Below are 27,447 nucleotides of genomic sequence, written 5' to 3'. Positions count from 1 at the left end.
GTGAAATCTGTCATTGGCAAGAATCCCCAACCGTTTTAAGAGACCAGGTTTCACTGTTCTCTCCCTAGGAGAGCAACCTTTGAAACCAAGTAGGTCATGAAGTTTATTTGGAAGATAACATTAACTCTCGAATGCAAAACTAAACATTATGACTATAGTTTACTGTTTATGTCTATTAGTGCTAGATGAAAATGGAACTGTGGCTAATTATATCCAATTTACAAGGGACTAAATGTTTTTGCACAAGTTAACAGATAACATTCAATTTTCTCCCTGAATATGGCAGAAAACAAAAATGCAGAAGGATTTATGTTATTGGTAATCACAATCTACTGTTGAAAACTTCTGAATATTAGCACTCAAGTTGTCATGATCAGTTTTCAATGTTCAACTGAAAAGCTGATTATTAATATTAGTTAATTATTATTAATAATTAAATAGCAAAGTTTGCTATAAAGCCGGCCTGGGAAAACCTAACCTATATATGTAGTTTCAACTGCAAAGTTAATTCTATATAGTATATGCTAAGTTAACATGATAAACAGCTGTTATCAAAGTCTTACCATATATTTTAAAAACCTGTCAATTTAGATTCTGGAATAGCATGCAGCAGGCCCTAGGCTGTGCTCTTAACTACATGCACATGTTTCTAAGAAAAGGATTCTCAGCCTGCAGTAGCAGCAGGGAGCTGCTGTACTGCTGCCACACTAAGGTATATGCACAGATCAGGAGCTTGCTGTCAGTTCTCCTTCACAGGGCAATATTTTGTTGTAGCCCATGGGCTGCCAAGTCTTCTCAGCATTAAGTCTCTCACCACTGCGGCGGACTCAATTGTTCTACTCACATGCCACAACATTTCACCCTTAGTGCGTTACAGAGCACCTACAAGCATCTCCCTCTGGCTGGATTTGCATGCATTTAAGCAAACTCACCAGTTGTTAGAACTGTAATGCATTAAACTATATCATTTACTGTCAAATAAGGGGGAAGAAACACAGCAGTTTTAACATGTTGTTAGAAGAAGTTGATAGTTCTGACTAACTGAGGCACAACTGTAGATGGTGACCAACAAGTCATACTTAGCTGACTGAACTAGTAAGTGTACATTTGCTTGCAGTGCATTGGATGTATGTATTCCCAGTGAAAAAAACAAGAAGGTCTGTCTAACTTAAATGTTATATGCAGCCTAACGTGCACTCAATGTAAAATGTTATGAACAATGCCCCAAGGGCATGTGATTTCCTTCACCTGTATTACGCTACTGGACAGCAAACAATCAGAATTCACACCAGCTTCAAAATAATCTATGTTAACTGCCCATAATCATTTCAATCCCTGTGCAAATTGCTTTCTGTGGCTAGCTTTTTCAGTGCCTTAGTTCATTTAACTTGATTATAATTGGAAGCATTTGACTATGATTTAGGCATGCTTATTGCTATAAAAAAATAAGCCCATTTTCAAAATTATTGTGCAAGTATTTTAATAAGATTTGCACACATCTCAAAAAATTCTATCGTATGACTCCCTGGTCTTGGAGTTAAGTCAGCTGTAGAAGAGTCAAGCGAAGAGCTCACTGATGAGGTAAGCGATGTATCTGCAGATTTTCCTTGTGCATCACCATCTGAATCTTTTTGACAGGATCTATAGTTGCTCACAGAACCTGATCTCTGTGGAGTTGCAGTCCCAGACTTGGCTTCAGTGATTTCATCTGGGGGGCAGGGGGCAGGAAGGGAAGAGAGGAAGAAAATGATTATCAGTATCAAAACAGTGATAGGACCAGGAAACATCTTCCCCTTCTCACCCTTCTAAACCTTGTTTTTTAAAAGTCTTGATTAATACATAAACAGTTTTTATCTATTCGATACAAAATAAAAGCTTATACATATAGTAACAAGAAGCAAGTATCCTTATGCTCATTACTCATGTAGTCTTAACTACGCTCGAAAACCATTTATATCTGGTTTAGACCAGCACTTGCCATATTTTTCAGGAACTAATTTCAGCGGCAAATAGTTCAATGTAGGTTACGCAAAACAAAACCAGGATAGCATCATAAGGTTAAGTCCTATAGCAGTTCAAACATTCTGTAGATGCTTTTTGCTAACACTTACTTTATTCTATTTTTCTCTTCCTTATATTTGGTTATTATTTTTATGATATTTTAAATTACAATTCATTGATACATTAATTGCTAACATCTACATTCATTTATTCTCCACTTTTGGAACTTTTTGCCCCATGGTAGATTGTACATTTGAGCTGCAGCAGCTTAAGTTTCAGTATAAGGAAATACTTTCATCTTAGAATCAACATTCTGCTGAAGTCTCTCTTCTTTCTTTAAATACAGAATATTAGCCTGACTCTCACCTGGCACCAGAAAAGTTATTTCCAGGAAAAATTAGTGAACACAGGAGAGACTGCCTTTTCACATCAAAGCTACTTGAAACTACAGCTTGGTGAGAGAAATAGAGAACAGTTAACTGTGATGGAGAGAAGGGAAAGTCAAATCATCTTCACTGTTGGAAAAGATGGCAAATCCATGTCTTGGGGCTTGTATTTCCTCAAGAGTTGAGACCAGGACTGCAGCAGGCTGCCCTCCCCCAGCCGCATAGCTCTAAGCAGTCATCTCCCTTCCAAATGGGATGGCATTTGTCCTGTATTGCAGTAGGTCAGTACAGGAAAGTGATTAGTTCCCTGGATCAAGTCCCACTGGATCTACGCAAGCTCCTGTATTATCGGAAGGAACGAGGCAAGAACTGCACTGCCAAGTCAGATCAGATTAAACTGTCACAAGACACGGCCTCAGCCACCCTATACTGTAGTCCAGCCACACTCCAGTAAATCCTTTTTCCATGCCACATGTTTTCCTAGCCACGTCGTCTGCACATTGGCTGTTGGTAATTCCGCTTTAGTCCACTGTGCCCATAAACAAGCTTTGTGGCCAGTCTCTATTAGCTACTCCTTTCATTTTCAGGAAGGTATCCAACTGGGATTTGTACACTGTGTTACTGTCACGCTATAAAATACATCCAACTGCTTTCAAGACTCCGGTTACTGCAAGCATACAACTCCTATCTCAAGTTCTGTCCACTGCTAGCACTGGTGGGCTAACAGTCTGGCAGCTAATACCTCAGTGCAATGTAGAAGAAAACTGGAAGGGCAAAACTGAGAAAATTCATGGACAGAAATAAACACAGTTTAATAAGAGGAAGAAAGAAAAAAAAAAGTGATGCAGAGGCAATCTCTCACCACCTCTCCAAAGCAGACTGATGCCCAGCCAGTCTCAAAACTACGTTCCCCAGACTCCCATCCCCTCAGTTTCTTCGCTAAGCATAATGTTGTATGGTATGGAATATCCCTTTGGTCAGTCTGGCTCAGCTCTACAGGCTGCAACCCCTCCAAACTTGCTGATCCCTGGCCTATTCATTGGGTGCGACAGAGTGGGGAAAAAGAAAGGCTAGATACAATGCAAATACTGCTCAGCAACAGCCAGAACACTGGTGTGTTATCAACATTCTGACAGTCACAGATCCAAAACACAGCATCATATAGGCTGCTGTGAAGAAAATTTAACCCCATCACAGCCAGATGCAGTACAGCAACGTACAGCCCAAGTCAAATGTAAACACCTAGATGCCAAGCTTTATCTTTACTAGGAAATATTATTCACATGCTTACTTCAGATCTAAATTAACGTGTAAATTTGGGAGTGAGGCTCTAAAGGCAGCTTAAGTTGATCCAAATCTCACAGCCCTGTTCCCTTTTGCACTGGCAATACTGAAAGAGCTAAACCCTGGCAATCCACAACTAAGGCCTCACTGTGATCTTAGTTTTGTTTGTGTCTTCATTTTCCTGAGTTTTCCTTCCCCCACAAGGATGTTTTAGCTATTTGATGAGCAAAGTTGGTAAACAGATTACATCTTGCCTGACACCAAGCAGCCATTAAGGAGGTTTCAAGGAGACAAAGCTCCAGGTATCGAGGAGCCATTAAGGAGACACCAAGGAGCCAAAGCTATCTACACATGCCAGATGCTAAGGAAACCCCCAGCAAACATCTACAGGACTGCTTGTTACAAGAGGAATTTGCATCAGAAAAGGGGCCCTGGCTTGTGCTCAGGAAGGAAGATTCAACTAGTGCAAGGAAGACTATGAGCAATCCCAGGAGGATGAAAAGACCCTAAAGCTAAATTTACTGCACAAGCTTGGACTATGTAAATGAATCCCAGGAACTAATCACCCTAAGACTGCCCTTTTCAGGAAATCTGATGAATACGTATGATTTTTGTGTATATGAACTGATGTGTTTTGCTAGCCTGCTGCAGCACTCATGGTGGAACATGCCCAGTGCTGCCCAGCGCTGCAATAAAGAATGCCTGCTTAATAACGCTCTGTTGTTACTGAGTTTCCCTCACTGAATCCTTACCCAGCTGCACCTAGCCTCCCACCTCGGTGAGGAGTGTTAGAAAGCAAGGGGGTTTGGAAGATCCGAATTTTGTATCGGTACTAGTGCTGGTGCAGACACAAAATGGAGCAGTTCAGGAGCTGATGTAGCTAAAAAGCTGTTATTTAAGGGGTCAAGCAGATAACCATCAGATCACAGGAACACTGGACCAGGAAGGAATAAAGAAACACTAATACAGATCTAGATTGGGTTAAACTAATGAAGGGCAACATTTCACTTCTAAACAAGTAAGTTAAGATATGTTTGCATTTAGAATCATTTCCCGTACAACTCCATTGACTTATGTAAATCTTCACATACCATCAATGCTACGGAAGTCCAGTAAGTATGTCCTGCTGTCCACCTGATACAACTGCAGACTCATTTTGGAATATGCACTTGTTACTGGATTCTTCCTTCGAACACGTAGATAGTATGGATTTACAACCTAGTACAAAAGAGATTTGAGTCAGTTACCAGAACTTCTTGAAAAGCACTGCATATTGGTTTTGGCATTTCAACTCACTGGTGTTATCAAGTGATTTCAGGCTTATCTGTTGGAGTTGTGGGGGTTCTTTAGCCAACAGAAAAACATTCTTATAGTCCCAACTGAGAAGTTAAAGACACGTTCCCAATACTTTTTCTTGTCAGCATGAATAGCCTCCCCCCAACCCTTCCCGCACAGCAAGCACAGGCAGTCAGCACAGGCACATGAGATTGTTTTCCAGCACAGGAGAACATAGTTTCAGACTTCTAGGCTATGTAACTACACAGCTCAAACAGCAATTTACTGTTGTCTGCTGTAAAGATCCTTTATTCTATTACCTTCCATTCATAATCCAGTTGTTTAATAGCCCGACAAACTTCAGCCATTATATCATTTGGTCGACTCTGGCTCCGTATCCCCAAGTGCCACTTAGCTCTTCTTACACCTTGGTGTTTTGACTTCTGCGGATTCAGCTCATCAAGAGTATGTCGAGGACGTGGTGCTTCAGCTACTAAAAATGGCACTCTTTCAGGATGAGGGCGAGACAGATGGTGATCGTCAAGAAAAGAATCTGGTGGGCTTGTAGCCAAGTAGAAGTCTTTGGCCTCATTCATTATTCTTCTATTATCTATAATGAGGTGATAAGCAACCGCTAAAGGGTCCTGATGATTTCGGCTGTATAGACAACTTAGCACTTCCTCTTCAGTGCATTCAAACTTCTCACACACCTCTTTTAAGGCTTCATCATCAATCATGGTAGAGCTATATGATGGGTCTTCAGGAAACAAGTATTTTGGAAGGTCCTGCTTAAACCATTCATGTTCCCTAGATTTAAAAATAAAGTCCATTTATGCAAGCAAATCTTTTTAATATTAAATTCTTTTAAAATAAAATTATTTTTAGTCTGTACAAAAAAGAATCACAGCTGTCAGTCCAAGTTCCCTTCTGTGCAGCACAGACAATAAAACAGCATATGAAGGAAAGTAATCACTGCCTTCACAAGATCTTGCTAGACATTTTGCAGGAGACTGAAAAATAAATCCTCTGTCCTGTAAGTTTTTCAGCTACCTGAGCTATATTTTTCACTGCCACTATGTTAGTTTTGAAGTATTTTTCAAAGGAAATTCTTATATTACCCACTTGAGCTGTCCCTCCCCAAGCACACGCAACAATACACAACAACATTAAGAAATACTGATGATGAATAATATTTTGGTTGATGTTTGGTCACAGATTTTTGAACACTGAAGTCACATGCTCCCCAGCCCAAACAAGCTTCTTTCATTCAGAAGACCACTAGCTGTCTCTCCAAGAGGGAAACTTCAGAAGGGTTGATCTGCAGCTCTTTACTACACCCATGGGCTGGTATTCTTAAGAGGGAAAAGGAAAGATACAGAAGGAATGAAATACACTGCCCAGTCACACAGAAAAAAATAACATTGTTTTGTGTGCCTAGAGTAAGCAGCTCAACTAGCCAAAAGGTATGGCCCAACACTAATTTTGAAAGTATTGTAGTCTATAGCATTAAGGACGTGCTACAGATTTAAGCGCAGTTACATGGATGTCATGGTTTAACCCCAGCTGGAAACTATGCACCACACAGCCACTCACTCCTCCCCGCCCCGAGTAGGATAGCATGGAGTATCGGAAAGGTAAAAGTGAGAAAAACTTGTGGGTTTCTCCACAGCTGAGATGCAGGCCCATATTGAGGAAGCAAGGTTCTCCTCAAATTCTCAGAGCTGGCTGGCCAATCCATCAACAGGTGGTGAACCCATGTCTGTCCACCTCATTATCAACAGGGTCTTGGCATACGACGTAGGTGCACATCATACAAACTTTTGCCACATGGGCTGCACACAGCAGATCTCACACAGGTCTTTGGATACCTGATTGTCATCCAGGTTGCTATAGATCACCTCCAACATGGCTAATTCCCTCAGATACTGCACACATCCCTCAATGGTGGTCCATTTGCTTGGGGAATTTAAAAGTTCTTCCTTGAAGGTCGCCTCCAAAGATGAGGATTCCTGCCTCTTTTACAATCCCTTTGTCAATGGTCTCATCCCTAGCAAAGGATACCACCCTGCCAGGCTTCCTTACCCTCTAATTCCTGACTATTGGCCCCAATATCCCAGCATAAGAGTAACCAGCAGACAACTTGCTCCCCTGGCTGATGGCTGAAATCTTTTTGCATGTCACAGCTCATGTAGGGATCTGGTGGTTTCTGTCTCATTTACGAGTTAAGTCCCTTCCTCCTCCTGTTCTTGTGACTGCTCTGCTGCAGAACAGCCTGCCCCATTTGGTTCTCTCTCCTGCTCCCTCTGAGGAGAAGCTTCTTCATCCCTCACTAAAAGAGCTGACTTCCACTTCCATTGTTTCTTTCTAATTATAGGAGCAACTGATACAGTTGAAGGCTGGATCTCTGGCTTAGCCACAGTGTCTGCTGATATGTTTTCACATCCAGGGACCCTCTCTCCTCCCTGAGAGTGCTGAATGGTATTGAGCAGTGTTCAGCAGGTGCAGCCCAGGCCCCAGCACTGTGCTAAGTCATGCCTCTTTGGAATAGCCAGGGCATTTTTTTTTTTCCCCCCAAACATTAGTGTTTTACCTAATGTCTCTGATTGTTGCTCTCTTCATTGGATCCACTTGCAGCATGTGCTTCAAGAGACTAATTACAGACGGATTCAGGTACTGAGGTGTATAAAAGATACCATCACATATCTTCTTAAAAAGGGTTGGCACGTGATCGTCATCAAACGGAAGCGTTCCACATAACAAAGCATAGAGAATAACCCCACTGCTCCAAATATCTACTTCTGGACCTGCATATAATCTGGAGAAAAAGTCAACTATTAGTGATCTGTGTTTAATACATTTAAATAGATTTTTTTTTTCTCTGCTTTCTTACATTGTATTACAGTAGAACTCAGGACAACTGATCTGCAAGTACTATACCATTCCAGTTCTATGCCATGCCTCCCTTGAACTTTAGCACCCTTCCCCTTCAAATACGTGACAGGGCACAAGTATGCAGTTTTCCCCAATATTGTATAACAATAACCCACAAATGCAATTTAAGACAACAGCAAACTGAAAGAAACTTGCACCTCCTACTAAGACAGCCCATGTTATATACTGTTATCATTGTTCTAGCAGAATCTATGCAAAGTCAGCTATCCCCCAAATCTGGGAGGCTGAAAAGTTTAAGATAAGTCCATATATCAGAACTTGTCACATGTTCTGTGCCACTGCCTAAATACAACAGACATTTGGCCTCCAATCAGCAAGAAGCAATATTAGGGTAGGCAGCTGAAAGCAGCAGATTTGACAATCATAGAGTCCAAAAAAGACGTTACCTTGAGACTGAGTATCCATTCTGCAGCAGATACTGCACTGCTACTCAACTTCACAGCAGACTTTGCGTGAATTCTATCCATGCCTCTACTTGTAAGATCTGAGCTGTGAGTGAGATTTTTAAGCCAATTCAGGCACACTGTAACACACTGGATTTGGGGCATTAGACATGACCTCCACCTTAGAGGAACTATTCACAGCTACTTCATAGAAGCCTTAAATACTCATGAAAAACTATCAAGGCAATTAAAAGTTCAGCCCACGGTTTCTCAGCATCAAGCTTGTCAACTGAACTAGTTTTGTAGCCTTTAGAATCAAGCAGCAAAATTACCGACATACATGCACACATGTATCCAATATAAAAGAAACTACCTTCCTGAAATTACTTCTGGTGCAGCATAGTTAGGGGAACCACAGCTTGTTCTTAAAAATTCTCCATCTGACATCATATTTGATAGACCTGAAAGTGTATAAGAGTAACTACTAAAAATTCAGAGAGCAAAATGATTTCACACTGTATATACCACCTAGAACAAATCACTAGTAAGCCAAATTAGAAAATTAACAAATTTATCTAAGTAAAGAAGTAATATTGCTTGTAATTACTGAAATTTTTATGAGCATGCCACACAGTCCTTCATAGAGTAACATCAACCCATTATTGCACACAACTTAAAAATATTTGAGAACAGATTCATTCCAAGACAAAAAACAGTCCAATTTGGATGACACAGGCATGACAGAGAACAAATTTGCTCTAAGGGATATAGAGCAGCACAGCAAGATAGGATTTTGGTCATTAACAAGAAAGTCTTAAAACCCACATTTGCTTCTAAATGCCAAAGTGGAAGATGGTACCACAGAACAGCCTAAAATTCTGTAAGAGGTTATATAGAATAAGAGAACTGAGAAGTACACATGACTTTAACACGATTGAGACACCTACACTGCTCAGCTGGTTCCTGAATCACTGCAGTTCAGTAGTCTGATTTTAGATATTCTGTTAGTACTTGAAGTGTAATTTAGAACTAGGTCAACTTCATTCATCAGCCCTCAGTATAGTCTAATCTCAGTAAAAAACTACCGCTTCTAGAATAGCTGTGGAAAATATCTTACAGTTTCATCAGTGGAGGCTGCATGATCAGGACTACCACAAACCAGAGGACTCTATCTCCAAGAAGGAATTACATCCTTTTTCAGGGGGGGAAGATGAAAGAGTACAGCTTGGCTAGCTTTCGTATTCTAACACACAAAAGCTTTTATTAAGCTCTTGTTTAATACATTAATCGCAATTAAGTAAACGCTACAGCTTTGCTGATACTTAAGTTACAGAATGACATTTTTATAAGTTTCTGTACTTCCTTTCTACACACAAGAAATAAACATAATCCCCAATGCCCACATAATTAAACACCATACTTTTAAAACAGAATACTCAGCATCACCTAGCACCTTTCATCAGAGCCCTCCAAGTGCTTTATAAGGGCAGTTATTATCCACTATGTCTGGAAGAGATATATCATGATGATACAGCAGTACGGATACCTTACTATGCTTGTATAGTGAGGTTTCCTGATTCAGATAGTTCTAAGAATTAGCTGTCAGTCTTCTCAGCAGCTGTGACACAGACAGCTAGTATAAACAACTAAGCTTTCTGATTAGTTAGGCACGTATATAGCAAAAAAATCACAGAAGTTTGCAAGATTAGGTGTTTTTAGTTTACCTTTTATGTTTAGATTTTTTCAATCACATCTTTACGGTTTTTAAAGTGAATTTAGAGTAGTTTAATAGGAGGACTAGTGTATTTTACTATAGCCATGTGGTCCTTAAAAAGTTATGAACTGCCCTTGTGCTGCACTTCCAAGACAGATAAGCATCTACATTTTACACATGGTGAAACAGGCAATAGGAGAAACTTTTGAAGTGGAAAGGTCAGGAACCAAGTCTATTTAGCATTTCGCAGAAAATGTTTAGCAAAACCAAACAAATCAGCCCACAATTTCACCCAGTCACAGCAATTACCTGAAAAGAAAGCTTAAGAGAAAAACAAGTTCTACACATGTGCAAGAACGTAACTTTGCTTTGCATTCATACTCTTCAGGTTCTTGTATTGTGTCCTGCCACCAGGATATTCAAGTATATACATTTTATCAAATACTTTCCATGGTCATTAACAGAATCTAAACACCAGAAATGTAACAGATATAAAATAGCAATACTTACCAAAGTCAGCTATCTTGGCATTCATGTGTGCATCAAGCAGCACATTCTCAGGCTTCAGATCTCTATGTACTACCATATGCCTGTGGCAGTAATCCACACCAGAAAGGATTTGCTGGAACAGACGTCTACTTTCCTTCTCATCAAGCTAAGACACACAAAGGTTTTAAACAATTATGAGACAGTGGAAGATAACTTGTTTTTCATTTATATGAATTAAAGTTATCGTTTATAGTTTTGATACTTTATATAGCAGATTATCAGAACTCATAGCAGAAAACTTCCCAGCTTACATTATTTGTTTGTATCATAGCTCTAAAATGACTAAACTAAGACATACTCACCAACTCAGAAAGACACTGAAATTTCTCAGTCACACTTTTGAAACTTGGTTAGGCAGATGTATTCAGTAACTAGAAACATTAGCACCCAAACACTGATTTTGTTTAACTGGAACATCAATGATCTCTGACATTGAAGCAAGGTGTTAAGATTTAAGTTGACAAAAGCTGCTGACACACAGCACAGAAGTGATAAATTTTATATGCTATTTATGCTATTAGCAGCTAGACCCAAACAGCAGACTCAGCTGGGCATTTCCTACAAACATGCCCTAATCCATGTTAAAGTTTGTTCTAACAACTAACTAAAAGCATCCTGGCTATCTAGACGGTTTGTCGACAGTGATTTTGGAGCTTTCACAGAAACTGTTCTACCAGTAGCAGAGGGTAATGAGGGCTCAATGGTAGCTTTCCCATACTTGGTTTTCAGCTACTCCAACTGGATACATATCCATCCAGTTTGTACCCAATAACTGTAAATTAACATATCAGAATCAGTAGATAGGAAGAATGCTATGACAAAGTCATATATACAGATCTGAAACATGTTAAGACATAACCATTTTTGCTTTCAGAACAAGATGTAGTCATAAAGCATATTTTATTTGCTAACAGCAAAATTAATATTGAACATATAAAAACCAAACCTTCATTTAACAGGGTGTGACCGGTACCCCCTCCTCCCAGCCCCGGTAATGTAGTTAGCAAAACTACCACAATTTTATGAGGCAAGCAGCCGTTCTGTGACTGAGCAATACATATTCGTGCCTTTTCCCTAATTCTCAGGCCCTGACGTCCCTGTGAACCAAGCAAACAAACCAAACAGATTTTTTTCTTCCCCTCCCAACCAGCCTCAAGATTCCTGGGCACCAGGCCGATTGCCCCCTTCCTTACTGGCCTTGAAGGTGTCACGGACCTGGCCAGCCAGGCAGTGGTGACGACCCCATCACAGACCAGGGAAGTGTAACAGCTCACAGAGCACTGTCCATAAAATCAGTTACAAGTGTGGAACCTGGACTGGCACCACTGCGGGACAGTGAGACCCATGATCCCCCTCATGACCAGGGACACCTCCACCTTCCTCTGCTTCCTCCAAGGACTGATTGACTCTTATTCTTTCATATGACTTTCAAGTCTAGACTGTGATTGTTATATTGATACAGCAAACCATGTATTAAGATCTAACCTGATCTGCAGAGGGTCTAGGTGATTAGAAATTGTAAGTTAAGTTGTATTATAAATGCTATATTGAGCTATTTATAGATTGTACCACACTGATTCTGCTTGTAGAAATCCTGTGCCACTCTAATCATAAATTCTGTGCTACACTAATCATAATATCCTGTTAAGAAAATAAAGCTTTAATTATATCATTCTGTCAGGGATGCCCAAAAAGAACCTGTCTGTCCCCTCAGTGTCAGGTGACAAAGGAATGTTGCAAAAGCAGTAATAGAATCCAAGTCCTTGATTTGTAGAGTTGGACTACTTCTTACCCTTCCATTTTTACAGATATAATCAAACAGTTCTCCTCCTGAAACATATTCCATCACCATGAAAATGTCAGTTGGTGTACTGATGACCTGGTACCTGATAAGAGAAGGTATCTGGTCAGTCTACATGCTCAGTAAGAGATACTAGTTACATTTAGTTAAAACCAAAGTTGTGCAAAGAGTCAGACAAAGGAATATTTTAAAATATTTATTAGCAAATTTACAGCTACTGGAATGACAACATTTTTCAGATGGTATTTCCTCTCCTTTCACTATGTGATGCACTCATTGCCAAGACTAGCAGGAAATTTGTATTCCCTACCAGGAATATCAGTCTTTACACTTTCAGAGGACTAAGCTTAGTCTAAATGATTTCTATGAAACTATTACAGTGCTGCCTCACAGACAGCTTGGTGCAGCAAGGAAAGAATTCAAAAAGACTTTGCTACTGTCTCAAAAATACACACTTCTCAACCTTAACATGCAAAAAACCTGACTTGCCATAAATAAAGTGTACTTCAAAAGTAGAAAAAAGAAATTACTTTTAATAAACATGAACATCATATTTTACAAAGAGACCTAAATTTATCATTAGAATTTAAGAGTATTAACACTTCGGTTATTATATTTTTATCATTCTACTTCAATGAAGTTTCAAAAAAACCTTTAAAGTTTTGAAATAACTGGTTTATAGCCAAATTCCCCATTTAAGAGATTTCAATTTTGTTCTACATATCCTTAACTAAAAGTTGTTTAACCTCCCTTTACAGCAGTCGGAAGTGTCTTTTAATAGAACATGAAAATGAACACTGATAGCACTTCAGCCAAAATACAGATATTGAGAAGACAGGAGGTAGTGAATGGATAAAAATGTATGTTTCAAGGTACTGCACATGCAAATATTGGAACTGTAATAAATAACTGAAGTCAACACATACCCTACAGAACTGCAACATTCTTCAAAATGCTGATGCCAAGACAAAGGGGAAAACAGACGTGCTTCAGCTTACTGAGACAAGGTATTCTTTAACTACATAGACAGCAATGAGTTCAGACTATCCAGGTCAATGTGTGCACATGTGTGTGTATCTATTTTAACAGCTTAGTATTATAGAGTAAGATTTCAATAACCTCAATACCCTTCTGAGGCAGTTATCAATATGAGACCTTCAAAGCTAGTTTTACCTAAAACTTGGTAGTCCAAGATGCTTTACTTTCACCGATTTCCTCTCTAATACCTTAGCTGAAAGTATCTCATATACTTAAATATCAACAACATTCTGAAGCCATGGCTAAGACATTATTACAGAAATAGTATTTTAATCCTTTTTAATCCAAAAGTTACTACTGTGCTTCTCTATAGCCAGCTCATTTTTCTGGTTATGGAATAGTTACCTATCTATAGTACAAAGACTGTTATCAAACCACAGAACACAGATGACCAGAATGCAAAAAAGAGGGAATTTTCAGTAGGAAAACAAAATGCGTTCTACTGCTAGAGGTCAAAAACCACATGAGGAGATGCTCAAAGGTTTCTATTTAAAGCACTGTATAGAAAGAAAATCTTCTTGCAACAGGCTTGCAATTGTACAGACTGCTAAAGCCATGGATGAAGCTTTTCATAAAACACAACAATGTTCCAGATAGGACAATGTCTAATTTGTAATATTAAGCTGAGAAAATCTGTTTATCTTTATCCCAAATACCCTAAGCTGCTATCTAGCAACTCCCCAATCCAGTCCGTAACAGCATGAGCAGCATGATCCTAAGTGACCAGCAAGTCTACCTGCACAACAGTATCAATTACATCTCAAATGCTATTTACACATAAGCTAATAATCCTCCTGCTTTATAAATGCAGGCTAAATAACTGAAAAGTTTGGGATCCATCAATTTTCCCATCATCTCCTATACCTTGTCCCTTCTCTCCAGCCACAGGAGAGAAAAAATTCTCCCCATAATTCCCGGAGAAAGAAATTGTCATCTGAAACCTCTTAAGCCGAGTTAATAGTTTAGCAACAACACAAGTACACATTTCTGTTCCACCCCCATATCTCAGCTGGTACACTGACACTTCCTATTTTGTTTCTGGCTACAGGTATGTCCTTTGGACTTGTTCATGAACTCTAACTGGCAGCACTAGCAATTTTGCACCTAAATCTGTTCAACAGTCTTCTGAAAACTAACCCTCTGAAGAAGTGCATTTTACACATCCAATTTAGCTCCAAGGCAAGAGCTCTTGTCAAATTAAAGTGAGTGTATAGTGATGGCATCTGTCAGTGGCAGTCTTAAGACAAGACTCTGCCAATAAAAAAAAAACCTAACACCCACACCAAGATTAAGACAGTGAAAGTAATCCACACTCTGGAGTTGCAGGTTAACTTTACAGGAAATGAAAGGCATTTATAATTTATTTCCTCAGACCAGACACAATAGGTCTATCGTGAGACAGACTCAACTGTACTCTGAACTCCACTGATTAACTAACAGATGTAAACAGGCACGCTGCAAATACCACATTTGGACAAGTGGTAGCAGCTATATTCAAGAATTCTGAAATACCACTCACATTTAACAAACTGCACATCCTTAATTCAGAAAAATCTCACAGAGCACCATCTACATTGGAAAACCACAATTCACTGACCAGCACATCACTAAAAACATATTTTGAGTAAGAAAACACAATAAACTTACCATAGAAATGCCATTTACAATCTTGTTCTTAACTCATTTTCTAAGCAGAAAAAAGATCAAATATAACCAGAAAAAGAAAACCAAAGTAGCAGCTAAAAATATAAATGGATGCTACCAGAAGTAGCTATTACACCATTACCTTTTATATACCTGTCCAAACAATTTGTAAGCAAGATCTAATGGACGTTCTCAGGCTTGCAGAGAAGATCAGTTTTGTGAAAACGCATTACAGAGAACACTGAAAACGGTGGCATAGTTGGAAGCTGGTTACTTTCCTTGCAAGATACTGCTCTTAGTATTACTCTTTAAGTACATTTCAGATCAGTGACAGCAAAAAGAGATTACTGTTTAAATATGTTAGATTACAGCAAGCAAAACTTACAGCTTAATTATATGAGGATGCCTGAAGAGTTTGAGGTTCTGAATCTCTCTGCGGATTTTTCCTACAACATCAAGGCTGCGAATCTTCTGTCGATTCAGGATCTTTACTGCAACTTTATGTCCAGTTAATTCATGTTTGCCAACTGCAAGGAACAAGGCAGTATTTAAGTCACAGTTCTCAGTTGCTCTGGAAAGACACTGGTATGTCCATTCCAGCTGTAGTAAAAAAATACAAGCTGAGATGTTAACACTTCACATATCCCCATTATCTTTGGGGAGGCTAAAAACCAGATGGCACATCATTTCTTCTGCCTTACTCAGATTTCTCCCACAATTCTACCATTAGAAGATGAATGGGACGTAATGTCTACCATTAGAAGACTGTAAGAGAAACAAACTTAACCCTCAGAAGTCTTGCAGTGTGACTACATATTTGCACTATTGCAAACAAACAAAGCATATCCCAATATATTGCCACCCTTGCTAATTAGGGAGACCATTTTCTCTCCCTAAGTCATTCCAAGCTTTTGTCTCACTTGGTAACCCACTCAGATGTGTTTTCCTGCAGCTCTTTGACTTTATCTGCAAGGATCACTGTTATTAAAGAAATCACTGCTATCCTTCCCTCAAGAAGCCTGTTTCAGTAATTACTCTGAATTAAAACTGAAAATTTCTGATCAGTTTACTTAAAAAAATAATTATTTTAAGCAAATATTTACTTTAAAAAATAAACGGAGCAGCCTGACCATATATAAGCTCCACAGTCTGTGCAGAAAACACTACAGCTTTATTATGTAAAATAAGTGACAAAAGCTACAGGAAATGTACAAAATAAAACCCAATAGTAACAAGATGCAATGCAAATATGCAACCTCATAAATTCCTCAGTTTCTTTCCTACTTCTAGAAGAGTTTAATTTTCCTTTCAGAGGAACTCAAAAGCACAAAATATTTCCTAGACAGTTACCCCTCTTAAAGTCCATAGTTTTGCAGGTGCTATTGGAAGCAGCCACAACAAAATTGCTAAGAATATTTTTCTTAAACCAAACATTCGTTCACAGATAAGCTGCAGAAGGCAAGTATCTGCTTCACTAGAAGGCTTCACTATCTGCATTGGTTTCTGCATGCAGTGATTATAACTACACCACTTCCATTCACCACCCTGATCCCCACCTTTTGAAGATAAGCCAGATTCCAGGGACACCTACATGGTTCATTCTTGTCCACTTGAGTGGACATTGCTACCAGACCTGTGCTCTAACAGACCTGTGCTGAACACATTACTTACTCATCTGGGTGCCTCTCCTCACTTGAGAATTTAACTAAGCCCAGGCTTCAAGCTTCAGTTAAATATATCCATGGGAAGCTGTGATAAGCAACAGTGATCCATGAAAATCTTTCTGCATTCAACAAATAACTTGGACAGAATTAGCAAACACCTATCAATCTGTTAATCTCATTCCCAACACAGGAGGTTCCTGCTGGCTTTTTCCTTCATGCTGGGCTAAAAACCAATGCACACGAGAAGAAATTCTCATCAGAGACACAGATATCATAAGCAGGTGAATGATTATTCTTACAACAAGAAGACAGCCACTGTGTAAAATACAGTAGTTTTGCCCAAATTCCTGTAGCGAAGTAATTAAGTACTGCATTACCCAAGACCCTGAGCCATCACCATGACGCCTTTTGTACATGAGAATACAGAAAGGCTCCAACTGCAAGGTGAAAAAAACCACAACCCCTCATTCTAAGGAGCCATTACCTAAAAACGGCCACAATAACCAAACTGGAAAGGCACGTTTGCACTGATGAGGAATACAGGACAAAGACCACATCCATCACAAGTTCTAGACAGACCACAAAGCATCGGCAGGTGAGCGCCTAGAACTGTAAAATCTTGTCACCTATGAAAATTATTTGCTTTCAACCAAATTTACAATTAAAGCAATCACATCCCCTCTGTTTTCTTCAGTTCAAATGTGATTGAAGTTTTAAAGGAACACAACAAATTATACCACCTATGTTCAAACCCTAAAGAGTAATGAATCATTAACACAAAACATCAGAAAAGCAACTATTCAATTTAAATGACAAAGTCTTTGCCTATCAATAATGTGAACTGAAGCCAGAAGTATTTGAAAAAAAAAAAACAAAACACCTTTTATCAGCAAGTTAAAATTTAACATTAATTTTGGTTAGTAAGAAACACCTTCATAGAAACTAACCAAAAATCAGCTAGACACACAGATTTACATCTTCCTTTGCTTTAAAGTACATTCAAGCATGTGTTTCATTTAGTAAGCAGCATATACATTCGAGCAATTCTACAGCTTAGAGTATAAATACCCATCCTGACATGCACTGTGTTATAAAGTCTTATTTATCAGCCAATTTGTTTCATTTCTGATTTGTCAGTCTACCTTAGATTAACATTTGAACTTCATTACAACTCAAAACCATTAGAAAGTAATTTATTAGCTACAGCAATCTATGTTCAATATGCAAGGCACGTAAGAGCTTTTCAAAACACATTTTTCACTCACAGTAATTAAACAGTAATATTTGCAGTTGACTAAAACCAATTCTAGCTGTCACAGCCTTCAAGACTGTGTGTCTCAAGCCTTAATTTTATTCATTGACTGGGAGAAAACAAGATTTTCTGCTTCTTCAACTGTTTGGCAATTTTGAATAAATTATTGTAATGAAAGCATACTGTGGTTTTATGCAGGTGCAAAAAGATCCCAAAAAAGCCTGTTCACTTGATTAAGACATTTCAAATTGAATTGCTATTTTCTTCTGTAATTTTTGCATCTTTTTAAAAATGTCAATTTGTAACAAATCTAGCTTTTAAAGATACGAGTTTCCAATGACCATCTACTTCATGAAATAAAAACTGTTTTCTCGATATGGTTCAAGACATCTGTCATCAGCAAAACATCAGACACTAACTGGTAACAGACCGCCGACTACTTTTGAATTCAGCATAAAGACAGAACTGAAAGACATACTTCGGATGGTAGCATCATATAGAAAAGTAAGCAGCCAGCCCTATCCTTCTGAAAACTACTTTGCATCAGCTGTTGACAGTTTTTACCGATAAAAGAGAACACTCACAAATTAGAAGTAATCAAAATTTATGTTAGATACCCTAATCCTCAATCAGCTACCAGTCCTTCAAAAAAAAAATCACTGCAAAAAGAAGTTCACTTCACAGACTTAGGATTTCCCTGTATTTCTTTACTCTGATAATACCAACTGCCTTCAAGCTTCCCTATTGCTATTCGTAGCACTAAGATTTTCAAGACAGTGACAGAGTCTCAGAGCATCAGTGACTTCTTTTAACTGTCGCAGTGCAGGAGCGACAGTCTCTAAACTCAGTTCAGCGGGTCTGCGATTAGAAAACTGATTATGAGGCCATCCAGAAGAGAGCATCAGTCCACAAACACTAACACTTGCTTCCTGATCCTACATAAATTCCCAAGCCACTTAAGGAAGGTATTTAGTATGCAGAATGACGCTGTATTTCACCACAAGGTGATTTCTCCCCCATCCTCAACAAAAAATATGTTCATACACACATGTATGTACTCTTTGCATAATCAACAGTTACAAAGCAGGCTAAAAGAATACCTATCTTCAACTAAATAAGGCAGAGTGGTATTATGAAAATACAATAGTAAAAAAAACCTGGCAACTATTTTTTTTTTCAATTAAGTGTTTCAAGCTGTGATGCATGAAATATAAATAGGAGCGACACTCAATAATATATTAAAATCATAAAAATAGCTCCACAAATTGACCATCTTTCAGGGTTTCAACTTCAGACACGTCTTTGCCAACAGAGATGAAAACAGCAGCAGTAGTGCAACAGCACTCTAAGCAATTTAAGAGCATATTAGAACATCTACGGGCATGCCAACCTGAGCTTTGTGCAGTGCACAAAGGGGAAGAAAAAAAACCCAAAACATCTTTGCCTCCTCCCCTCAACCATGCAGTCCCTTCAAGAGGAAGGAAAATGTGATGCCTCTCTCTTCTGCCTTATCTCATTTCCTCTCTATTTAAGGAGCTGCTAAGTTCCCAAGGAAGGAAATGGTACTTCAGCTGCCATTTGGGGGTCACTGCTCCCAAGCGGCTGGGGGTGTCACTTTATAAGCCTGCCTTGAAAAAAGGACACTTGAAGGGCTCTATTGTCAAAATACCTTCCACTGTTTTCCTAGGTATTCTTAAGACACAAATACACTCTATACATTAGTAATTTCTTCAGAACAATCCAACAGCTGAAAGAGCTTGTGCAAAGAACATACAACAGGAACACCTACGCTGAAAAGAGGTATCATGTTAAGCTAGCACATTAGATACAGTAGAATAAGCTGCGTTTTTTCACTGCTTATAATCACGAGCAATCTATTAGGTTAACCATAAGAAACCTGATGAAGAATACAACCAGACTCTCGTCTAACTCATTTGTGAAAGAACATTTTCAACACGCACACCCCAGTATTTGAGTAATTCTCACAAACAACACAGCAAGCACAGTGTAAGCTAAGGCACAGGTTTTCCACCTGTGGCAGATGGCATCAAGGGTAAATTTAACTTCTATTTTTTTTTCTACAAGGCTTCAAATTTGCAGCACAGCCTGCACCCCAACTGGAAAAAGTTTTTAAAGCCCGAGCTGAAAAAAAACTTTGATAACCACCGGTCAACTAGATTCAGCATAAAGTCTTGCCATATCTATGCATGAGCTGTGTTGCCCGTTAATCCAATAATCCCAGACTCATCTTTTTATGCTTATTTCTCTCTCTGTAGAAGAAAAAAATCTTGCCTTCCTTATAAGGACATCAAGTGTCACTTCACTACCTGCAGAGCAAAATGTAATGTAGAGACAGCTCAAGAATCAAGGCTCCCTACTTCCACTGCATATCCGGTGCTATTTTAAATAATTGCAGCCTCACTAACTTCCAGTAATTATTTCCGCAAATACTTAAAGAGAAAGCTGTTTCTCCCCAGCCACCACTTCCCGCTGCGGGCTGCAAGTCCCGCCCCGGCGGGCTAGCGCACACAGCTCCTCTCCCCGAGGCGTTCGCAGCGTGACAACCGCCGCTCCCGCACCGCACGCTCGGCCTGCGGCCCCCACCCCGCCCCGGGGCCGAGGGTCCCGCTAACGGCCCGTCAACGCCTTCCGCCGGCTGCCCCAGCCGGCCTGTGGCCGCTCCCCCCAACCCCTCTCCCTCCGCCCCCGTCGGACCGCGCTCCAGCGGCCACCGCAGCCCTTTGACTCACCCGGCCCGGCGGGAACGGCCGGGCAGCTCCGGTCTCCCGGCGTCGCCCCCGGCGGAGCTCAGCCCGCCGTAGCGCTCCGGACGGGAGGCGGAGCGGGACCAAGCCCGCGCTGGGGCAGCGGCGGCCCGGGCCCCCCCACGCCCCCTCCGGCCAGGCCTCGGCAGCCGCCTGGCCCCAGCGGACCGGCCGCCGGGAGGCGACCGCAGGCGGCGGCGGCAGGAAAGACTTCGCCGCTCCCCGCAGCCGGGCCGGGCCGGGCCGGGCCGCCCCGCGGGTCAGGCGGCGGCCCCGCTCCCCACGGCTCACCCTTGACTTTGCCGAAGGTGCCGACGCCCAGCGTGTCGCCCAGGATGTAGTGACCGATCTTCACCCGCCCGTGCTCGTGCTTCTGTTTATCCGCCGCCGCCATCTTGAGCCAAGGGCCGCGTCTGCGCATAGCGCCCGCCAGCGCCGGGACGGGACGGGCCGGAGCTCCGGCGGGGGGAGGAGCAACCACACAGCGCGCGCCCGCCCGAAACCCGGAAGCGAACGCCGCACTTCCCGCCTGCCCGCCCTCCCCGAGGACAAACCATCGCGGTTCCGGGCGGGGGGCGCCGGGACGGCCCACCGGCGCCGCGGGGGGGGTGCGGCTCCTGCCGGCGGGGCGAGGCGAAGCGGAGCGGCGGGAGAAACAGCCCCCGGAGGCTGCGAGGCGGAGTGAGGGCCCGAGGGGGCCGTCCCGTTTTCACACACCCCCGGCCGAGGAGCAGAGCGAGGTTCATTCGGGTTTCGGGACCGAGGGTCAGGGCCGGCGCAGGGCTCGCTGCTCGGTGGCGGCTCCCCTCGGCGGCGCCGCCGTCCGAGGAGTTGGCCTGGGTCCGCCGCTGGCGGAGGCGGCACGGCCCGTGGGTCTGGAGAGAGGCCGGCTGGAAGCTGAGGGTGCCCCGTGTTGCCCTCTGGCACCGCCATCGCCGCGGGGGCCTGTACCCGCGGAAGGCGGGAAGCGGCGGTGAAGCGCTCCCGGCGCCGCGGTGAGGAGTTGTTGAGGGCGTCCACCTGCTTCTAGTGAAGAAACCGCACGATGAGGTCGCTCAGCTGCATTGCCACAGCCGCGGGGTGCCTGTGGACCGCCGGCAGCGGCTGCCGCCGGGGCGGTGGCTGCAGCAGTGGCAAAGGTCTGTGGCAGTGTCCGAGGAAGCGGGCTGGTGTAGCCGTGTTCTGCCTCCTTCACTGGCTCTCATAGAAGCAGACACCATTCTAATCCTTCATTTCAGTAATTCAGGAGCAGATTCCAGAAGATAAACTCCTATAAAAAATGGGTATTGGGATCCTGTAACAGAAAACATAGCCACCCTCAAAAAATAGACCTCTCAGGTTTCTGTATTTCCATCCAACCTTGTAAATTAAATCTGTTAGTTCTCCTCCCACTTCTCCCTTCCTCTTACCCAGGTCCAAATCCAGACTATTACAGGAATACAAAGGTATCTAAGTAGGACCCTCTTAACTACCTTGACCAGATAACCTGTCCTCCAGTTTGTCTTGCCGGCTCATTCACTTGCCTTGCATTTCGACCAGTAGCCTTTCTTCCATTCACACCTTGTATGCTTTCTACACACCAAAGACTGTATTCTTTTATTGTTGACTATAAAAGGATTATTTTTTAAATCACTTTCCAACCCTTCCTTCAAAGAAACAGATGAACCTGGAGAAGGAGTGACAATTGGATGGGTATTTTTGCATGGAGAGATCATTGACAGAAGAGCAAGGTTACAGGCAACTCGCATCCCTTCACCTCCTTTCCCCAGTTCACCAGTCTAAGTGAATGATATCATCTATTGTGCTTTCTCTTGCCTACCCTAAGCATAACCTCTAAATGTCACTTTGCAAAGAGATAAATACATTATAGAAACAATATAAAGATTTTAAAATGTGTAGACATCAGGAAGTTAAACAATTTTTTCTAGTAGCAGACCTAAATCTGATTCAGTGAACATCCAGTATTACTTACATTACAGTCATTAATTTAATAGAAAGTTGGAAAACAGAAATTCCAGTCCATGGAAAATCTTCATATTTTAAAACATACGTCTACCTTAATGGGGTAAAAAAATTAAACCCCATCTGTTCATTACTGTGGAAGAAAAATTCTGAAAGATTTCATAGGAAATATAAAGAATCCTTTCTTTTTTAAATTTGATAAAACCATGTAATTTGTTTAGCCAGTGCCAAAACATAGGCTGGAAAGCCATGTAGGGACTATTTATAATATTTATCCTGTTAAAATTTGCCTGACATGAAATAAAATATTTCAAATGGTAAAATAGTCAAAACAAGGAAAGTAAAACTAATACATAATTCATGGATCATCTTTGAGAAGAAAATGTGAGAAGCTTTCAGCCTGTGCTAGTTGACCAGTATAAAGCTTTAATATAAGTGTATTAAATCAATGTTAAAAGATAGTATGTAATGCAGGAAAAGCAGGTATTATTGCTCCTCAGTAAGCCTGCGTTAATGTGTAAAGGTGCCAGATTTTTCACTTCCTGATTTCTGAATTCAGATGCATTAATTATGCACTTTCTGGACATCATCTAAAGAGAAATATTCCCACAGAAATTCTAATCTGAATCATAATTCATGCTTAGCATCAGTAGGCTTGAAAATCACGTGGTGCAATTTTTTTGTTCTCCTAGTTAGAACAGAAGAACAGAGAATACAGAAATCTGGCAATTTCTCTGTAGCAAGACTTCCTGTGTTCTGCTGCCAGACCCATCCGTTCTTAACAAAGCCCTGGCATATGTACGGAAAGAGCATGGGGGGAGACAAGCAAACATCAGGCTTTGTACCTGTCTGTATCCATATGATTTCCTACAGTTCTGCTTAAATGGAAATGGCGTCTGCTATTTTTAAGGAAGAACAGGAGAAGTTCAGGGCTACTAGCTTGCACAGACATGGCCTTTAAATGACTCGAATTTCAGTTCTGAGATAAAATGAGGCCTTAGCTTTAAAAATGCTAACATTAAAAGGTATTTGACATTGACTAGTGTAAACTCACCAGCTTTTTACTGTGTGGTGTATTTTATCCACCATACTCTGCCTCCTGTATCCCACACCAGAAAAATAATCAGCATCTGGGACAGCCATTGTTTTACTGAAAATGTTTTCTGTAGAAGGTCAGTTAGTAGACACCTCTGAGAAGCCTTCAGTGGTGCCATAGAAGAAACTACAAAAGAGAGAACCAAGAATAGTTGGCAGAAGGTACAGAAATACAAAACCAAATGTGTAAATAAAAACAAAAGTTCAGTTCCAAGAGTTCAGTGTTACTCAGCAGGATGTTTGAACCAAGTGATAGCTGGGACCATCTGCAGCTACTTGAGCCAGCAAAAAGCCTGAAATAGCCTAGCAGTATTTCTGAGATATGGGGAATATACAGTGAGAACGCTACTATTCGATAAAGTAGCTGAAAACTGTTCCTGTAAGTGTACGTGAGCAGATGGCAGGACCCTGGTGATCAATTGCATTTCAGATTCTGTAGTGAGGTCAGACCTTTATAGGCCCCAGTCCGTAACAAACATGACAAGGCATGCAAAAGGCTGCAGCAGCTTTATCCCTTATTAGCACTCATTACTGTTAGTAAAAACAACGTAACAGCTGAGATGGCTAGCATTTTTTTCTTCAGTTACTGATCTTTTGGGAAAGTACATTATTGCAGTCAGGTGGGAACCCAGGTGTGAGTTTTGCTTTTTTTTTTAAATTTATTTTTATTTTTCTCCCTTCACCTTCCTGTAAAATGCTTGTATTTACAGAACAAGGTGATCTAGTACTCAGGTGAGATCCAGCCACACCAACTGGTCAGTGATTGCTCTTGCTTTCATCCAGGCTATTGTAGACTGGCTGGGTTAAGCCCAGTGCAGAAGGGTAAAGTTGATGTCTACAGGAGTACTTAGTAAGGGGTACTGGCTCCAAGTTAGAGGCAGTATCAAATGTCTTAAGAATTTCGCACTTATCTGAATTGCCTAAATGCCTCAATTTTGTAGAAGATCCTATCTATGGCTCTGTGGAAAGGCTAATCTGTAACTGTAGGAAAAACAGCGTGTGCAGGCTCATTTGTACAAGTACTAATATGAATGTGTATATCAAAACTCAGTGGATCATTTTCTGAATGGTATACAATCTGCACAGACATACCTAGAACACCAGACACTGATTAAGGCAGCGTGAGAATGAAAACGATATGGTGTGCCACTTGCTATGCTTGCTGTCCCATGCGTGTCTTGCTGATCCCTAACTACATGGATCCAGATGATAAAGTTCATAGTATGTTGAGGTTGCACATACACAGTTTTAGATTTGCTTTATTGCTTTGATCACTATGGAAAATAGCATAAAAAAAGATGCCTACAGGCTATTGTATAGTAATGGAAAGCAGAAGTTGGAAATAAAATCTGTCCTTATCACCATGAAAAGGTACCATATTTTTCTATTTCATCTCCCAAACAAAGTGCAAAAATTATACCTAAAGAATATCTGTTTTAAACAAACTCCTGCCAAACAAAGGAAAGTTGGAAAGAATAGATTTTTTTACCTGATATTGTGACTTCATTATTTTTATAACTTCAAATAATTATCTCATTTTCAGTTTTCATCAGTTGTATTTCTGATTGTTTTCCTATATTCTTACATGCATATTTAAACTATATTTTTTCACTGCTTTAACTGAATGATACACATTGCTCCCTCTATTTCAGAAGACCCAAATAATGTTGCACTTGTGATGGTAACCAATAAACAGCTATTAACAACAAGGAATTTGTACTTTCAAGAAGTGGCTACATGTCTGACAGCTGTTCCCTTGAGCAGTACTAGAACAGTAGTTCGCTGTTGTACTGCTTGACTCAAATGGGGTCAGATTTGTCACCGAATACAAGACAATGAGAAGAAATAGTTTAGCCCATTGTCTTTAATATAATTTAAATGTTTGAGGTTTTCCTATTGGAACACCTAAATGAGCACTTTAATTAAAGATCTCAATTCGTGTCTGTATTGCCTAATTGGCTTTTCTGGATAAAGCAGAAAATCACAACACCTGTGTTAGTGCGTGCTAACAACTGTAAAATTACACAAGTTTTTGAAGCCCAAGGGTAAAGATTATTGAGCCTAATGTTAGATCTAAAAATCTTGTACATCAAGGCATAAAGAATCTGATTTTCATTTTATGTTACCTTTACTATGCACTACACAAGCCTTAACATGGTTGATTTCACCTAGTTGCAATTTAAATTAGATTCTTCAAGTCTTTCCTTTCAAATCATAAAATGAGCAGAGACATTTATCTCATCCTGACCTGTTTCTCGCAGTGGCCAAGGTGACTATATTCACATTCCTGGGACTGGATGGTGACTAAACACTCCCCTTAAGCTCTGAATTTTTCTAGAGCTCTTACAGTTGGCACTGTTCCTTTGCAGTAGGATATGTTCATCCAGCTGCTCTGGATCTTGATATTGGTGGCTCATTTTTCTGAGTTCATAAACATTTCTGTTGAGTTCCACTCACTTTGGGCTCTGGTGGCTATGGCAAGCAAAGACTACCATCTTAACAAAGGGATGTGCATTAACCATTGATGTATCTTGTCAACAGTATTCAGAGCCACATGTGACTAAAAGTAAGAAACAGTCCTGAACTTTCCTCTGCCCCTGTCCCATTCAGGAATCTATTATTTCTCTGGATCGGCTCATCAGAGAAACCATTAAAGGAAGAAGTGCTTGATTGTGCTGATTTTTCAAAAAAGACATCATCCCTGAGCAAATGTTTTAATCCGAAATACAATAATCCAAAATCCCCGCTACAAGCTTTGTATAGAGCAATTGGAGATGGTCCAGCAAAGGACCACTAAGATGATTAAGTGGCTGGAGTATCTGTCCTATAAGAGGCTAGAGTGCTGCAATGGTTTAGCTAGGGGAAAAGAAGTCTTTTGATATACAGGAGGGGAATTTTATCAAAGTATATAAAGACATGAAGGGAGGGTGTAAAGAAGAGGGAGCCAGGTTCTTTTCAGCAGCACCCAGCAACAAGACAAGAGGCAGTGTGCACAAACAGGAGGTGCCACATGAACATCAGGAAACACCTTTTTACTGTGAGAGTAACTGAGCACTGGAACAGGTTGCCCAGAGAGATCGCAGAATCTCCCACCTTGGTTGGGGATACTGAAAAGCCAGCTGGACATTGTCCTGGAAAGCTGGCTCTAGGTGACCCTGCTCGAGCAGGAGGGTTGAACCAGATGACCTCAAGAGGTGCCTTCCAACCTCAACCCTGCCATGATTCTGTAACAAAACTCAAGATAACACTCTCAAATGCTGGTTACAGCACAAAGTGAAATAAAATGGAATTCAAAAACCAAATTAAGTTCATACTTCTGATCTAGGTACATCCTGTGCTAGGTAGGTACTCCTACATTTCTTGATGCTAGGGTCATATGCAGTCCCTTTTTCAGGCTTTTTCAAGAAGCCTAATTGTGTAAGAAGAGGAGTGGATGAATTGGAGACTTTTCATATAATTACCTCATATGTCAGTCATCAAATAAAATCTAGTTTAAATCTAAAATATTTTTTAAATTGCTGTCTTAGTGGCTGTTCTCTGATCTGCAATGTGTATGGCTTTAACAATTATGGTGGTTTGGCCCTGGCCAGATGCCAGGTACCCACCAAACCCACTCTATCACTCTCACCCCCTCAGCTGGACAGGGGAGAGAAAATATAACAATGGGCACGTGGGTCAGATA

The 27,447-nt window shown here is 40.8% G+C and overlaps 1 protein-coding gene across 2 annotated transcripts; it reads right to left on the bottom strand.

Moving 5' to 3' along the window:
* Positions 1 to 1,413: 1,413 nt before the first annotated feature.
* PRKAA1 (protein kinase AMP-activated catalytic subunit alpha 1) lies at positions 1,414 to 21,144 on the bottom strand. 2 transcript variants are annotated; one of them, XM_086479245.1, is made up of 9 exons: positions 21,000 to 21,144; positions 15,413 to 15,554; positions 12,337 to 12,430; positions 10,506 to 10,650; positions 8,655 to 8,742; positions 7,537 to 7,761; positions 5,267 to 5,753; positions 4,763 to 4,889; positions 1,414 to 1,708 (listed from the first exon to the last, which is right to left on the bottom strand). In XM_086479245.1, exons 1-9 carry the CDS (start codon positions 21,127 to 21,129, stop codon positions 1,464 to 1,466), a joined length of 1,683 nt encoding a protein of 560 aa, XP_086335371.1. In that variant the 5' UTR covers positions 21,130 to 21,144; the 3' UTR covers positions 1,414 to 1,463. The 2 variants fall into 2 exon arrangements, with proteins under 2 accessions (XP_086335371.1, XP_086335372.1); XM_086479246.1 differs by lacking the exons at positions 8,655 to 8,742; positions 10,506 to 10,650; positions 12,337 to 12,430; positions 15,413 to 15,554; positions 21,000 to 21,144 and adding an exon at positions 8,285 to 8,328.
* Positions 21,145 to 27,447: the final 6,303 nt, after the last annotated feature.

Source organism: Leptosomus discolor, chromosome Z (genome assembly GCF_034619465.1).
Source record: "Leptosomus discolor isolate bLepDis1 chromosome Z, bLepDis1.hap2, whole genome shotgun sequence".
Classification (NCBI taxonomy): domain Eukaryota; kingdom Metazoa; phylum Chordata; class Aves; order Leptosomiformes; family Leptosomidae; genus Leptosomus; species Leptosomus discolor.
This window is presented reverse-complemented; position numbering and strand designations above follow the sequence as displayed.

Excerpts from the sequence above, each read along its gene's own strand:
- PRKAA1 (XM_086479245.1), bottom strand. The coding sequence starts at position 21,129 with ATGCGCAGACGCGGCCCTTGGCTCAAGATGGCGGCGGCGGATAAACAG. Across the intron at positions 5,754-7,536 it reads GCAACAATCAGAGACATTAG|GGAACATGAATGGTTTAAGC; the intron begins GTAAAACACTAA and ends TTTTAAATCTAG. Across the intron at positions 1,709-4,762 it reads GGACTTCCGTAGCATTGATG|ATGAAATCACTGAAGCCAAG; the intron begins GTATGTGAAGAT and ends CCTGCCCCCCAG.